The sequence below is a fragment of the Ahaetulla prasina genome, chromosome 12 (assembly GCF_028640845.1).
Source record: "Ahaetulla prasina isolate Xishuangbanna chromosome 12, ASM2864084v1, whole genome shotgun sequence".
NCBI classification, from domain to species: domain Eukaryota; kingdom Metazoa; phylum Chordata; class Lepidosauria; order Squamata; family Colubridae; genus Ahaetulla; species Ahaetulla prasina.
The window spans coordinates 28,668,558-28,684,593 of NC_080550.1; the positions used below are offsets into that span (position 1 = coordinate 28,668,558).

General features: G+C 46.7%; 1 protein-coding gene across 1 annotated transcript in view; it reads right to left on the bottom strand.

Annotated features, from left to right (window-relative positions):
- The window catches only part of GLG1 (golgi glycoprotein 1), a 94,719-nt gene that overhangs the window by 22,004 nt on the left and 56,679 nt on the right, over positions 1-16,036 (bottom strand). The window contains exons 9-14 of the mRNA XM_058155618.1: positions 14,000-14,121; positions 12,336-12,437; positions 12,053-12,206; positions 4,808-4,945; positions 1,497-1,583; positions 105-167 (exon numbers count right to left, since the gene is read on the bottom strand). Coding sequence (XP_058011601.1) covers positions 105-167; positions 1,497-1,583; positions 4,808-4,945; positions 12,053-12,206; positions 12,336-12,437; positions 14,000-14,121 — 666 coding nt within the window. The remainder of the gene's footprint in view (positions 1-104; positions 168-1,496; positions 1,584-4,807; positions 4,946-12,052; positions 12,207-12,335; positions 12,438-13,999; positions 14,122-16,036) is intronic.

The following is a 16,036-nucleotide window of genomic DNA, read 5'->3' on the forward strand; positions in this document are numbered from 1 at the left end:
CAAGAAAGAAGACTTAAGAGGAAGGGCATCAGGAGAAGTATATCTTGATGGGAAAGGACTTTACGTTAACATGGTCAAAACAATGAGAGAAAAGAATCACTTACATGGCAGAAGGTCTGGATGATGGGTTCACATGCTCGCATCAGCAAAGCTTCTATCTGGATATCCTGTCAGAGGAATCCAGAAATCAGTCAGTTCACTCTAGGTCATGCCCAATTTTTAACACAAACGAAGCTCTAAAATCTCAAATGAAGATACTTAATACTTCTGCTTCCAATATTGGCAATTCAAATGACAATGAAATAGTTACCAGCCCATAAATATTGCAGGGGGTGCCAGAAATGACAGTAATGTTATGCATGTAATGTTCATTTGTCCTACAAATTTAAAACCATCTTATTTCCCATTCCCATAACATTTCTTTGTTTTCCTGCACAACTAGATAAGGAGGTTCCCCTCATCCACTAAGTTTATCTATTGATTCTCTTTTTATAGAAAATTGCTTTCTCCAACCGGCCCTCTTGTAGCATCTCCTCTGTTTAATCTAATAATCTTTCATTCTACTTTATGAGGGAATATTTGTGCCAATCCCACTACTTTTCCTTAAGCATCTCAGCAAACATTGCAGCATGTGCAAATGTTACATTTGCACAGGCTGCAAATAAGTGCCCCTTTTTTTCAGTCAGCTCATAATATCACAAGCCTTGCACATCACAATTTTTCCTGTCCTTGTTTTTTCATTTAAGTTGTTTAAGACACCACCGATAGAAAGGGCTTTTATTTCTTCTTGTTTCTTCTCAGGCACTCGGACTAAGCCAAGTACGTATGTCAAGCTTGAGAAAAAAAATAGAGACTCTTTCACTTAATTCTCTCTGCTTACTGCATCGATGAAGACACTTCCTGGAAACTGGCTACTTGATATTTTTGCTAAGTATCTGCAGCAGCCTCTGCTTTCTCAGCAAGAAGGAATCACTCAACAAACATCTAATGTATAGATACAAAATTTATCATAAACAAGGTACGGAAAACATTCAGAGCATGACTTCTGGAATTCTATTTTTTGCTCCAAAACTAGAATCTGGATGTCACCATTCCAGAAAAAAACACCATTCCAAGTAAAACTCCACTATGGAATTCAAATTTTCTTTTCCTGACTTCTTCCACCATGCCAAGTTTGGTATTCCTTTCTGGAATTGTTTTTTTTTTAAGAGATATAGCACTGATGTACAGATACTGGACCAAGTCTCTTCACATAATTTCTCATTTTGGATTGGAAAGAGTCGAAGGCAAAGGCCTAGCCATACTTTGCTTATTTGTTAATAGATTTGTCTGCCTAACTGCTACAATTCCCAGGGATAGCAGCCTTTGGTTATTTCTCAAGGTCTAACCATTCTAGGCACTGGAAGATAAAGTGCAGTTTGCAAACCACTGACAATGACTCAGTGTTAAGCGCCACAGAATAGTGGAGTTTCCTCTTTTGAAGAAAGTCACCTCACCTCAGATTCCAGCTCTGTAAGGTTTCCAACAACCTCTCTGCATTCAGTTACCAGATCATCCAGATGGTCCTGTAGACATTCAAGTTCCTGCACGTAAAAAAACCCAAAACAACAATACATAATACTTTAGGCCCATTTGATTATTCCTTTGAGAATCCTCCAAATGCACAATGAAATAGCTCTGGGTTACTTATTTTTCCACAAAAATATCCCCAGGATTCTGCCATGGATTTTAGCAATGGTGTTATATATCATTTTTCTAACAAATATAAATCCTGGCCCAATAAGTCATAATTTTTGCTCCAGGTTGTATTGAAGTAAGAAAGCTAAGATTCACACCCCTCTGAAATACCACTGGTTTCTCAGATGGTCATTCTTTTAGCTAAAAAATACTTGGCTTAAAATAAAGAAAGTAAGGTTTTACACCTAGGCAAGAAAAACCAAATGCATAGGTACTCAATAGATTGTACCTGGCTTAATAGCAGTAACTGTGAGAGGGATCTACAGAGTTCTACAGAGGAATTATTGAGTCTGTCATCTGCACCTCTATAACTGTCTGGTTTGGTTCTGCAACCCAACAAGACAGACACAGACTTCAGAGGACCTATATACTGCACAAGTGAAAAAAAGGGCTATGAAGGTATTTACAGACCCCTCACATCCTGGACATAAACAGTTCCAACTCCTACCCTCAAAACGACGCTATAGAGCACTGCACACCAGAACAACTAGACACAAGAACAGTTTTTTCCCGAAGGCCATCACTCTGCTAAACAAATAATTCCCTCAACACTGTCGAACTATTTACTAAGTCTGCATTACTATGAATCTTCTCCTTCCACTTATGACTGTATGACTGTAACTTTGTTGCTTGTATCCTTACGATTTATATTGATATTGTTTCCTGATTGCTTATTTGTACCCTATGATTATCATTAAGTGTTGTACCTTATGATTCTTGATGGATGTATCTTTTCTTTTATGTACACTGAGAGCATATGCACCAAGACAAATTCCTTGTGTGTCCAATCACACTTGGCCAAATTCTATTCTATTCTATCTATCTAGGAGTCTTGCTGAACAACCACTTAAATATGAGCCAACATAGTTCTAAGCTGCATTAACAAAGGGACAAAATCAAGATCTTGTGAAGTGTTGTTATTGCTTTCTAGTGCCTTGAATACTGCATCCAGTTTTGGTCGACACAATATAAAAAAGATGTTGAGATTTGGTAAAGAGTACAGAGAAGACCAACAAAGACGATTAGGGGGCTGGAGACTAAAACATATGAAGAACAATTGCAGGAATTGGGTATATCTAGTCCAGGGGTGTCAAACTGATGCATCACACGCTTGCCATGCCCACTTCCATTTTAGTGAAAGACAAAAAAAAGTTGTAATACATCATGTGACAACGTCAGTTTGACACACCTGGTCTAGTCTAATGAAAAGGAGGAATAGTGGTGACATGATAACGGTGTTCCAATATCTGATGAGCTGCCTCAAAGAAGAGGGAGGGTCAACCTATTCTCCATAGCACCTGAAGTTAAGACAAGAAGCAATGGATGAAAACTAATCAAGGAGGGAACGAACCGAGAACTAAGAAGAAATTTCCTGATAGTTAGAACAATTAATCAGTGGAATGGCTTTGCCTCCAGAAATTGTGGATGCTCCTACATTGGAGATTTAAAAAGAGATTGGACAGCCATTTGTCTGAAATCGTATAGGGTCTCCTGCTTGGGCAGCAGGTTGGACTAGAAGACCTCCAAGGTCCCTTCCAACTCAGTTATTCTATTAAAGCACAATGCTAAAACCAATTCTTGCATAATATTATGGAATATGCTTAGGTTCTTAATTTTAATATGCACATATTTCCCAACTAGATTACAATATTTCTGGTTCTGAATCTTTTACTTCGCTTCCTATTTCTCTGGCTGATTAAGCAATTGGCCTTGCTGTGGTCAACAGCTTTTGGGCGGCCAATCTTCACTCAAGTATGCAAGTTGCCTTTTAACTGTCTACCTGTATGGAGCAAGTGCCAAAACCAATCTCCCCTTCATCAAACTCCTTGGAAGAAAGGCAAGATAAGGTTGCATGAAAAAGCTATTGAAGAAAATGTTCTCCACTTTGTTCAAATACTCATTATGCTGAATAATAAAATGAGTTTAGAGAAACCTCTTATAAAAAAGAGCCTCAAATATCTCCAGCTTTGGGGCTCTTCTTGCTCCATTAGAATTTCTACATTAACATGCTGAAGGAATGTCAAAAGGCAAAACAATCAGCCTGAATTTGGTTCTCCAGGTTTGCCACTAAGTTTCTTCTTTCTCTTTCTTCCATTTTTAGTCCCATGCCAGCTCAGGAATTCTGGGAACTGAAGTCCATGGGTCCTAAATTTTGTCAGAATTGCCCACCCCTGCACCACACATTTTCCCTTTAACATCCATAATTTCAAACACTCTTAACAATTTAATAATGTAGCCAGCAATCTCACAACTCCCTTTTCCTTATTACTTTCTGCTGAATTCACAATTGATTTTGCTGGTGGCAGTCTGGCAGGGAAAGTCGCAAATTGCAATCATGTGACTGCAGATGTCGCCACTGTCATAAGCGCAAGCTGGTTGCCAAGCATGCAGATTGCAATTGTGCGACAGCGATGACCAGAATTTTGAGGACAGTTCATAACCAGAACTCATTCGGCACCATTCTAATTTTACATGGTTGAGGAATGAGCGGCCGCTAACCAAGCGCCACCTACCTGCAGGAAACAACAATGACAGTATTCAAAATATGAAAGAATATCTGCGTGATCACCTCCCTGTCCTGGTTGCTGGAGTCAGTTCTCTAGTCAACTATGCTATTTTTCTACTATATTCAGTAAAGGTAGTTTCCCTGCCAGTCATGTCTGACTCCAGGGCATGACGTTCACCTCTGTTTCTTGGCCAAGAGAGCCAGCGTTGACAATCTCCGTGGTCACGGTGCCACAATGGCCATATGCCAAAAGTGTACGGAATGCTGTTATCTTCCCACCGAAGTGCTATCTATTAATCTACTTGCATTTGCACACTTTCAGAGTTGTACAAATTCTCTTCGACCAACAGATGCTCCCACAAGCAATCAAGTTTCTATTAAAAGCAGTAAGTTACAGGCATAGAAATACTCATATTCTAAACCTGAAGAAAAGTTGTGTTGTCACATTATTTAAAGTCGAGATATTTTCAGGTAATTACCACCGCTTAGCCCCCAAATGTAACAATTCCAGTCTAGTCTAATCTAATCTAATTCTGAAAAAAAAAAAAGGAATGCCATAGTTACCTGTCCAGTTTCAGTTTTCTCACTGCACCACTTCCCCAAATCTATCATGCACTTGTCTTGGAGGGCTGGATCCAATTTCACATCCAAAGCGCGCTGATGCAGAATTCGCTGTACTTCCGCTCTGCATTCTCGCGATAACTACCGAAGACAGATATGGACATTTGTGATGAGCAAACCCACCCAACCAAACATTTTGGGGTGTTTTTCTTCCACAAGCAGATACCAATTCTCTAGCTATTCTTGGCCAAATGTCAGGCCAAAACATTTTCTCCTCTGAGTCTTACTTTCTTTACAGTCCCCTTCTAATTCTTACTTTCATTGATATTTGAATGGCTAAAACATTATTTAATCAGAAAGTATGTAAATAAATCACAAAAAGGCAGCAACTGAACTGCCGTAATAGCTCAGGCTGTAAGAAGCCTGTTATTAGAAGACAGCAGCCTGCAATTACTGCAGGTTCGAGCCCGGCCCAAGGTTGACTCAGCCTTCCATCCTTTATAAGGTAGGTAAAATGAGGACCCAGATTGTTGGGGGGGCAATAAGTTGACTTTGTAAAAATATACAAATAGAATGAGACTATTGCCTTATACACTGTAAGCCGCCCTGAGTCTTCGGAGAAGGGCGGGATATAAATGTAAACAAAAAATAATAATAATAATTGGGTCAAGCTGCAATTCTTGTTGTAGGATACTAAAAATACATCCAATCTCTAATTCGTTTGTGTCAAAATGTTCACAACTCCATACTTTCTCTCCTACATTTCGGAGGCTGCTTATACCAAAAGCCTCGCAAACATTACATGGCTAGATAAAACTGTCTCATTATAGAAAACGAAATCATATATCAGCAGAAGACCCAACTACTGGACAATACAGAAATCAGATTAAAACTAATGTTCTAAAAAATTAAGAATAAGTTAAATATAGTCAAATATATTGGAGAATGAAGCAGGGAAGGAAAGTAAGAGATGGTCCACTGAGCCTCTGGTTTTTCCGTAAGTTTCTTCTATAAACCTGACTGTATGAACTTTTTTTTATCTACAAAATGTCACAATCTCATTTCAAAAATCCATTCTTTCTTGGAGGCAGATCTTAAACACATGGCAACAAAATGATGAAACCAAGGTGTAATTTGCACAAGAAAAACTTGATCAATCCCACATCCACAGCTGAGCAACAGCCTGCAAAATCTTTTCCCCCCTCAATTTCCATAACATTGGGAAAGAGATCTTCCCATACAATGGATAAAATACAATTTTCCGACTTGGCTTTTTTGTCCCTGTACCGGATCTCTAATTGCAAAAGGTCTGTAGACTCTACTTGTAGAGTCATCTGGATTTGTTAAATCCAGATGACTCTACAGTATTTCATGAATCCTGGACCACAAGACCATTACAGCTGCAGTCCAAAATACCCAGACAGCATCCAATTTAATCGAATATGGATCTCAGCCTTTTACCTCATATGCTACTTTTTTTTTACCCACGATGCCAAGATTGAACCCGGAATCCTCTGATATGAAAGTCCCACCCAGTGACTAAGAGCTCTTGACCCGTCTGGTGGATCCTTGCCTCATTACAGATGCAAGGAAAATAAAAATCTGCAGATTTCCACATGAGATTCCATATATGAACATCCTAACATATACATGGAGCTTCCCAACCAAGAAGGCTGAAGTGTAAAGATCCAAGCAACTTGTCCAGAAAAACAGTGTCTTGTCTTCCCAGATGTTCCCAGACCTTGTTGTGACCCAGGTTCCTGGACCCGGACTCCTGGACTCGGATGATTCAGAAAGTGAGGGAGAAGACCTGGCAAGCCCTGCTTCTCTTGAGCCCTCTCCCTCCCTGGCACCCACTCAAAGGGAGGAGGAGGGGCCGGCAAGGCCTGATTCTCTCGAGCCTTCTTCTGATTTGGCAACGCCCCAAGAACAGTTTTGGAGTGATGCAAGACTGCGCAGACGTGAACGGCATGCGCAGCAGAAGCAGCGTTGGGATAAAGCCAAGGAATGATGGTCATGCAGTGACATCTGCAGAGACTATAAATAGGAGGCGGGACTTCCTGGTTTTTTGTCTTGGACAGAGCAATGAATTTGCGCGGGCAAACTGTATCAATGGAGGGAAGAATATATTCGTGAGTAATTCTGGCCTTATCTATAATTTCCTCATTATCTCCAGAAAATTGGCAGGCCCGTGGGTAGATGTGGCCAGGACATTTATTTATGTAAATAAAGTAGAAGAGGAGGCCTCTGATTGACTCTTTGTTGGGAGTATTGGGAGAAGGAAACAGAACATTTTGTCCAAGACCCGACTAAACCATCTTCCACCAAAGATGGACCAGCAGCAGGTACAGCAGCAGTTACAGCAGCTACAAGCGGCTAATCAACAGCTCCAGCAGCAAGTGGCTCACTTGGCAGGCCAACTTGCTGCCGGGAATGTGCCTGCAGCCACCCCCATCCTCCCACTCCTCCTCCTCGTCGCAAGTGCCCGATAACCGTGCCGGATAAGTTTTCTGGGCAGCCTGAGATGTTCCCGACCTTCTTGGGACAGTGCCAGCTCTACATGGCTATGCGGCCAGAGGATTTCCCAGACAACCGGGCTAAGGTGGCCTTCGTGATTAACCTTCTTTCTGGCTCGGCTGCTCGATGGGCCACACCCCTCTTGCTCCAGGACAGCCCCCTGCTGGCGGACCAACAGCGTTTTTGGCAGCACCTGCGCATCATGTACGAGGACCCCGTTCGGATGCTGACGGCAACCAGGCGTCTTAAGGAACTCCGTCAAGGGAAACGCCCCCTGCAGGAGTACATCGCCGAATTTCGTCTTTTGTGCCAGGACTCTGACTGGAATGATGCAGCGCTGGTGGATGCATTCCAGGAGGGACTCTCAGAGGAATTGCAAGATGAGCTGGCCCGCGTGGAGGTGCCGCGGACCCTCGACAACTTGGTGCCCCTTTGTCTCTGCCTCGACGCCCATCTGCAACGGCGACCGTCCCGTCGCACCCCCCAGGACCCACCATCGACATCTGCACCCCCACTTCCTGTGCCACCAGCATCCCGGGTCGCCCCATGTTTTGTAACCGCTGTGGAAGAGCCCATGGAATTGGGAGCGGCCAGACCTCGCCTGACAGCCCAGGAGCGGAACCGGAGGCACCAAGGGGGATTGTGCCTGTACTGTGGGGAGCCCGGCCACTTCGCCGCTTCTTGCCCCAGAAAGCAAAGTGGGGCACGCATGCCGGTCCCCGAATCACAGCATGATCAATCGGGAAACGGAGCAGGCCCGACCTCGGGGAAACCCTAAGTCGGGCACGTACTAAGCCCCCACTGGACGTTGCGGAAGTAGACTCTGGGCCACCTCGGCATCTGATTCTGGACACACGGATATGGTTGGGGAACCAGTCGGACGGGCTCCAGGCGCATGCACTGGTGGACTCAGGGGCAACAACAAACTTTATGGACCAGACCTTTGTGACCCAGTTTGCGGTCCCCGTGGTTCCGGTGGACCCTCCGATGCGGGTAGAGACAATTGATGGACGAGAACTGGTGTCCGGCCCCATTAAATTTGCCACCCAGCCTTTGCGCCTGGCTATTGGGGACCATGAGGAGGCGATCCAGTTTTGTCACGGCGGACCTTCGTTTTCCCTTGGTCCTTGGGTTGGCCTGGCTTCGGACCCACAATCCTCAAGTGGCCTGGTCACGAAACACCATCTCTTTCCCGAGTCTGCAGTGCGTCGACCACATCCGCCACACCTGTGCCGGCCAGAACGTCCCCACCGCTGCCATCACCTTGCCTCCTGAGCTGACGGACTTCGTCGACGTGTTCAGCGAGAAGGAGGCAGACCGACTACCCCCGCATCGGCCCTACGATTGCCCCGTGGACCTTCTGCCCAACGCACCACTGCCTGTGGGACGCCTGTATTCCATGTCGGAGCCTGAGTTGGCCGCCCTCAGGGACTTCCTGGACAAAAATCTGGACCGAGGGTTCATCCGGCCTTCAAAGTCCCCTCTCTCGGCCCCGGTCCTCTTCGTGAAGAAGACGACAGGGGACTTGTGCCTGTGCTGTGATTACCGCCGGCTAAACGCCATTACGGTGCGGAATCGCTACCCCCTGCCGCTCATCCCGGAGCTGCTGGAGAGGTTGTGGTAGGCCACGATCTTCACCAAGCTCGATCTCCGGGGGGCCTACAACCTGGTGCGGATGCGAGAAGGAGACGAATGGAAGACGGCATTCGGCACCCGATACGGACACTATGAATACACTGTCATGCCATTTGGGTTGACCAATGCTCCCGCCGTTTTCCAGCACTTCATGAACGACGTGTTCCGAGACATGTTGGATCAGTTCGTGATTATCTACCTGACCGACATCCTGATTTACTCCCGGTCCAGAGAAAGCCACCTTCGACACATCGGTCTGGTTCTGCAACGCTTGCGGGAGCAACAACTCAATGCGAAGCTGGAGAAATGCATCTTTTTCCGGACTTCCATAGAATTCCTCGGGCATATCATCTCGCCCGAGGGCACAGCCATGGACCCATGCAAAGTAGAAGCTTTGTGTAGCTGGGAAGCCCCTCGTCGGATGAAGGATGTTCAGCGCCTGCTGGGCTTCGCCAACTACTACCGAACCTTCATCCCGGGCTTTGCCACACTGACGGCTCCACTTACCCAGCTCCTCAGGAAGAAGGTTGCGTTCCGGTGGGGTCCCCCGCAGCAAGAAGCATTCACAGCCCTCAAGAAAGCCTTCGTCACGGAACCCGTCCTGAGGCATCCCGACCCGCTCCAGCCTTTTGTGGTGGAGACAGATGCGTCCAATGTGTCTCTGGGAGCGGTGCTGCTACAGGCTCCGATGAATGGTGGCACACTTTTTCCCTGCGCTTACTACTCCCGGAAACTCAATCCTTCCGAGCGCAACTACACCATCTGGGAAAAAGAGTTGCTGGCTATCAAGGCTGCATTCGAGGCTTGGCGACACCATCTGGAGGGGGCTCGACATCAGGTGGAGGTCCGAACGGACCATTGGAATCTCGAGCACCTCACCACAGCTTGGAAGTTGAACCAGCGGCAGATCCGGTGGTCGTTGTTTTTTGCCCGGTTCAACTTCCGCGTGACCTACATTCCCAGCGGTCACAACCGGATGGCGGATGCCCTGTCCCGCAAGCCAGAGTACCTCTGCGCCAAGGACCCCCTTCCTCCATGGACAGTGCTGCCGGCAGAAGCCTTGGACCTTGGAGGAGGACTTACTCAACTTTCGGGGGCGATTATATGTGCCCACAGGACCACTCCGAGCCCTCATCATGACCCAGTGCCACGACAACCCTGCAGCAGGACATTTTGGGACCCTCCACCAGGTGACATGGACCTTTTGGTGGCCCCGAGTGCGGCATGATGTACATGCCTACGTGACATCCTGCGTACCGGCTGGCAAGCCAAGGCCGCCACGGGGGGCCCTCCCGGGCTCCTCCAGCCCTTGCCGACACCCGACAGACCCTGGAGGGCGATCTCCATGGACTTCCTGACAGACCTGCCGCCGTCCTCTGGGTTCACCACGGTGCTGGTGGTGGTGGACATGCTCACCAAGATGGCACACTTCATCCCATGCCCACAGCCGCAAAAACGGCCCATCTCTTTCTGCAGCACATCTTCTGCCTCCATGGTCTACCGGACAGGGTGGTTTCGGAGTTCAGTTCACAGCTCGCTTCTGGAAGAGCCTGCTGGCCGCATTGGAGGTGCAGGTGTGTCTGTCGTCATCGCACCATCCGGAGACCGATGGGGGTACAGAGAAAGTCATCGGTATCCTGGAACAGTATCTCCGTTGCTTCATCAACCAGCAAAAGGACAACTGGGCCGATTAACTGTCCCTGGCGGAGTTTGCTTTTAACAACTCTCAGCACACCTCTACTCAGATGACCCCGTTCTTTGCCAATGTGGGGTACCATCCGCGGCTCTTCCCTCTGGCACCACCGGACTCTCCTGTTCCCGAAACGCAGACCTTACTGACGGAATTGCATGCGGTCCAACAGTTGGTACGTCACCAGCTGGATCGGGCAAAGGAGGACTACAAACGGTCCGCTGACCGCTCCCAACGGGCAACGCACCCGCTGGCGGTTGGAGACCGGGTGTTGCTCTCCACCAAACACCTCCCATCCGACCGACCGGTAAAGAAGTTGGACCACCGATTCATCGGCCCGTTCCCTGTCGAAGCAGTCATCAACCCGGTAGCCTACTGACTGACCCTGCCACGATCCATGCGGATCCACCCCGTCTTTCACCGGTCCCTTCTGGTTCCTGAGGCCACACCGAGTCCCCTTCGGTGCCCAACAGCACCTGTCACTGTTGCCGAGGACGGGTCGGAGGAATACGAAGTCCACAGCGTACGAGACTCCGGCTGGCTGAAGGGTCGTTTCCAATATTTGATCGCATGGAAGGGATACGGGACTGATTTCTCCTGGGTAGATGCCTCCAACGTTCATGCCCCTGACCTGGTGCAGGCCTTCCATGAGCAGAACCCAGCCCGACCGCATCCCGATCGTCAGCCCCGGGGGAAGGGCTCTGTGGTGAGGGATAGTGTTGTGACCCAGGTTCCTGGACCCGGACTCCTGGACTTGGATGATTCAGAAAGTGAGGGAGAAGACCTGGCAAGCCCTGCTTCTCTTGAGTCCTCTCCCTCCCTGGCACCCACTCAAAGGGAGGAGGAGGGGCCGGCAAGGCCTGATTCTCTCGAGCCTTCTTCTGATTTGGCAATGCCCCAAGAACAGTTTTGGAGTGATGCAAGACTGCGCAGACGTGACCGGCGCACACAGCAGAAGCAGCGTTGGGATAAAGCCAAGGAATGATGGTCATGCAGTGACATCTGCAGAGACTATAAATAGGAGGCGGGACTTCCTGGTTTTTTGTCTTGGACAAAGCAATGAATTTGCGCGGGCAAACTGTATCAATGGAGGGAAGAATATATTCGTGAGTAATTCTGGCCTTATCTATAATTTCCTCGTTATCTCCAGAAAATTGGCAGGCCCGTGGGTAGTCGTGGCCAGGACATTTATCTATGTAAATAAAGTAGAAGAGGAGGCCTTTGACTGACTCTTTGTTGGGAGTATTGGGGGAGGGAAACAGAACAGACCTCCTGCTTAGTTTCTCTGTTCCCTTAGGAAAATTCAAAGGCTACTTCAGGAACCAAACCCACTGCATGCTCCCAAACACTATTTATTCTCTCAGAAGCACCAAGATGTGTCAAGATGACGAGGGGATAATGCCTACCCTTCTTCCCTGCTCTTCTGTGCGATAAGCATGTCTGTAGAGGCAGGAGAAGACTGCTCCAGGAGGGATAATCTCACTTGTTTCATTCCAACCATGGGTGTGACAAAGTCGAGAGGCATCTCCTTGGCACTTACGGTAGAGGACAGAATCCAACCTAGGGGAGCCCAAAGAGCATCAGCGTGAAATTCCTGGGTGACCTGACTCCCCACAGTGACCATGGACCAAGTAGGAAGTCCCATAGTCACAAGAAAAGCCCCTCAAAGCCCCAACCCTGTGCACTCACTTCCAATCCCGTGAAATAAAGTACTGAAGCTCTAAGAGCCGGTGTTCACAATCCTCCACCATCTTCTCTGTGTACAAGTGCTCCATGAGGCAAGAAAGAATCCTACAGGAGAAGGAGAAGAGTTAAGACGGCAAATATAGCATCTCTGGAGCTCTCATATTAGGTGCTACAACCACTAGGCTTTCACAGGCAGGCCGGCCAAACTGCCCACAAACCGGCTGCCTGTTGCAACCTGTTGTGTCTGCACCCCTCCCCCCCCGAGCCAGGGCCCCTGCCAGAAAGTGACTCGGAAAGTGAGGGGGAAGGGCCATCAGGACTTACCTCTGGAGCACCAGCTTCCCTGGCTCAGCTCCAGGAGCCAGAAGCAGGCCAGGTGGAGGAGATAACGAGGCCTCTGTCCCCTGACTCTTCCCCCCCAGGCCACGCCTCCAGACCCGGCTGATGGCAATCAGGCCTGGCAGGACCCTAGGTTTCGTAGGCAGGAGAGGCGGGAACAACAGAAGCAAGGGTGGGGCAGGCCTAGGAAGTGCTGAGTCATGGAGCCACACCCCACAGGATATAAAAGCAGCAAGGACTGCTATATCCCTTTGTGGCAAGCAAATCAACTGCTTAGCTAGAGCTGAAGTGCTGTTTGTTCCTGGTTGACTCATCGGCATCAAGAGAGATAACAGAGACATTTGGCAGACGCTCGCTAGTTTGCTGCCAGAGGCTAATTAAGTCATTGCTCAGACTGAGGCGAGGGGGACAGAACACAACCACAGAGCCTTCTCTGGATGGTCTATCTCTGGTCTAGCCTTTCCCTATATTGCTTATCTGTAAGACCAACTTAAAGCGGCATTAAAAAGACAGTCTGAATCCCTGTCTCTATCTACTCTTGGCAACCAACTGCATCCAAAAATCAGGATTTCCCAGAGTTTCTTTTAACAAGATAGGCAGAAAGGGAGGCAATCCTCAATTTCCAACAGTTCATTTAGTGACTGTTCAGCGTTACAACAGCACTGAAAAATGTTACCCACAACCATTTTTCACACTTACGACCACTGCAGTATCCCCATGGTCACATGATCAAAATTTGGATGCTTTGGCAACTGGTTCAATATATGATAGTTGCCTTGTCCTGGAGTCATGTGATCAGCTTTTGTGACCCTCTGACAAGCAAAGTCAATGGGGAAACCAGATTCATTTAACAATCACGTTACTAACTTAATAAATGCAGTGGTTCGCTTAACAGCTGTGGCAAGAAAAGTCATAACATGAGGCAAAATTCACTTAACAAATCTTTCACTTAGCAACATAAATTTTGGGCTCAATTGTGGTCGTAACTTGAGGAGTATCTGTAGAATAAAATTTTATAAATCCCAGCAGCTTTAGAGCCCAGTTTATCCCACAGAGGCTTTTTTCAAATTTTACCACTAGCCACTCTGAATCAGCAGAAGATGGTTTATTTCCCTGATAACTGAAGGATGTAGAAATGGCCAGGAAGATGCATGGCTCTTAAACGTATCATCGCAACACCAATCTCTTCTAATCTTTCTTAGTCCAAATCTTCCCTCTGCAAGAGACCACCTGGAATCCCTCCCTCCCTCCCTCCCTCCGTGGGTTCCTCCCATCTCCAAGAAACACGTAACAAGTGCTGGCGAAAAAGGCAGGGCTCAGCCACCTACATGGGATCTCCGGCACGGATGTGCTTGCAGGCTGTTTGTATCACCGACTCACAGGCTTCGTTTAAAGCTCGATCGATGCGATAATCCGCCACAGGGTCCACCTCCTGGATCAGAGTCTGAAGCTGAAAGGAGGGAGAAAAACCAAAAACTTAAGACTCAGAATCCTTGTTGAGACAACTAGCTGCCTCTCCACCAGTTAAATCCAGGGCTCGACTCTGTTAGGAGACCATGACTCCGAAGCGTGGATGTCACCTCTTCCTTGAAACTACAGCGTGGCCAATAGCCCACGAAGGAGAGGTCGCTTTGGGCAAAGAGTTTTTCCAGCCTAATGCAATCAAGAGCAACGGGCTGAACTTTGACTGGGTCAGATCCTGACTATTTGTAGTTCTGCTCTTTCCTTTGGAGCAGAAAACTCTAAGTCAGGCTACCCCACAATATCTCAAGGATCCAGATATTTGCAAACCAAAGTACCATCCTCTTTTTCAGGCCCCAGGAACCAAGACCAGTGTGTGTCTGTTCTCTGTGTCATATAATATAAGTGGGTATATACATAATTTTGTATTTATTTATTTATCTTGTCATGTTTATGTAGTATAAAATTGGAGATGGTGACCCTTTAAGAGCTGTATGCAACGAAATTTCATTTTTAATGTATGCCAATTATTGTACATTTGAAGTGACAGAGTTATTCTATTCTGTTCTGCTCTGTTCTATGTTACTTCTGAGCAGTTATTATTCCTCACCTAGAGACAGAAAACTTACCGAACTAAAGCAACTACTTGTATAACTATAGATATACTCTTAAGAATCATCCCGGGGTGAGGGGAGCCTTAACTCTTTTCTTTCCCAAAAAGCTTCCCATGCTTTGCTGCCACTTTGCCTTCTGGAAAGCAGCCTCTCCCTCCTGGAATCCAGACTACATTCCACCATACTCATTAAGCAACTAAGATTAATCTCAGTGAGAACAACTAGAACCAACTTAGCTGGATAGGGTCTTTTCTCTTCCTAGAACTGACAGATAGGAGGTCATGGAAAAGCTATGCTGGGCACTCAATGACGATGGTCTTCCCCCCCAATTACAGCCATGAATACGAGTTGCAACTCGTATCTGAAACAGTCTTCAAGTAAAGAGTGTTTGGTGTGTATGACAGCCTAGGAATCAGTGCTCTTAGCTATTTCATTTGGGATGGGAAGAAGGGAAAATATAAGCCACTGGACCCAAATAAAGCAATTATGGAAAACATATTCCAGTTTAATACAGGACAACGTTAACAGAGAGATGGCCAGCTTCAAAGAAAGCAAATCTGAGTGCAGTACTGAAGAGATCTCAAAGCTTATTGCATTCTATTACCCATTCCTGGAAAGAAAGGAATTCAGTAAAAGGGTCTTGTAAGAAAGCAGATTTATATTAAAGCCTTATCACCTGATGGTTTTCTAAGGAAACAATGTCAGCTTTGAAAATTCTACGTCTCGATTCAGTGGAGAGGAAATTGGCCACAGCCACCTGTCCATTATGTACGTGAGTCTGCAATTAAACCACAATCTTTCCAAATCCTCGCACCATCTTTGCAAGCTAAGGGAGTTCCTTATTTCTTTGGAAGCAAAATTCTTCCTAAAAAACCAAGTGCCAGCTGCCATGTAGTGTGGCAAAAGGGGATCAGCTGAGCTGCATCCCAGCCACTCCTTTCCCAGCTGATATCCTGTAAGCCCTTTAATGAAAACCGATCAAGAAAATCCGGAGGTTGGAAGGCACCAAACCAACAACTTCCTTGCACTAATGCAAATATTAAATGGAGGTGTATACCCGACAATGGAAGTCTGCAGGGGATACCAGCATAATCTGTGTCTGTCTGGGAAATAAATCTGTTGTTCTCTCCACCCAAGGTACAACACCGAGGGATTTCTGTTTGTCACACTGAAGCACAAGGAAGTTTTCATTTCAGTCATACACACAATTCTTTGGCTTTCTTTCTTTAATCTTGATTCCGCTTATCCTCCCCCAGCTCAAAATATAAAATGATCAGAGCCCTTCTTTTA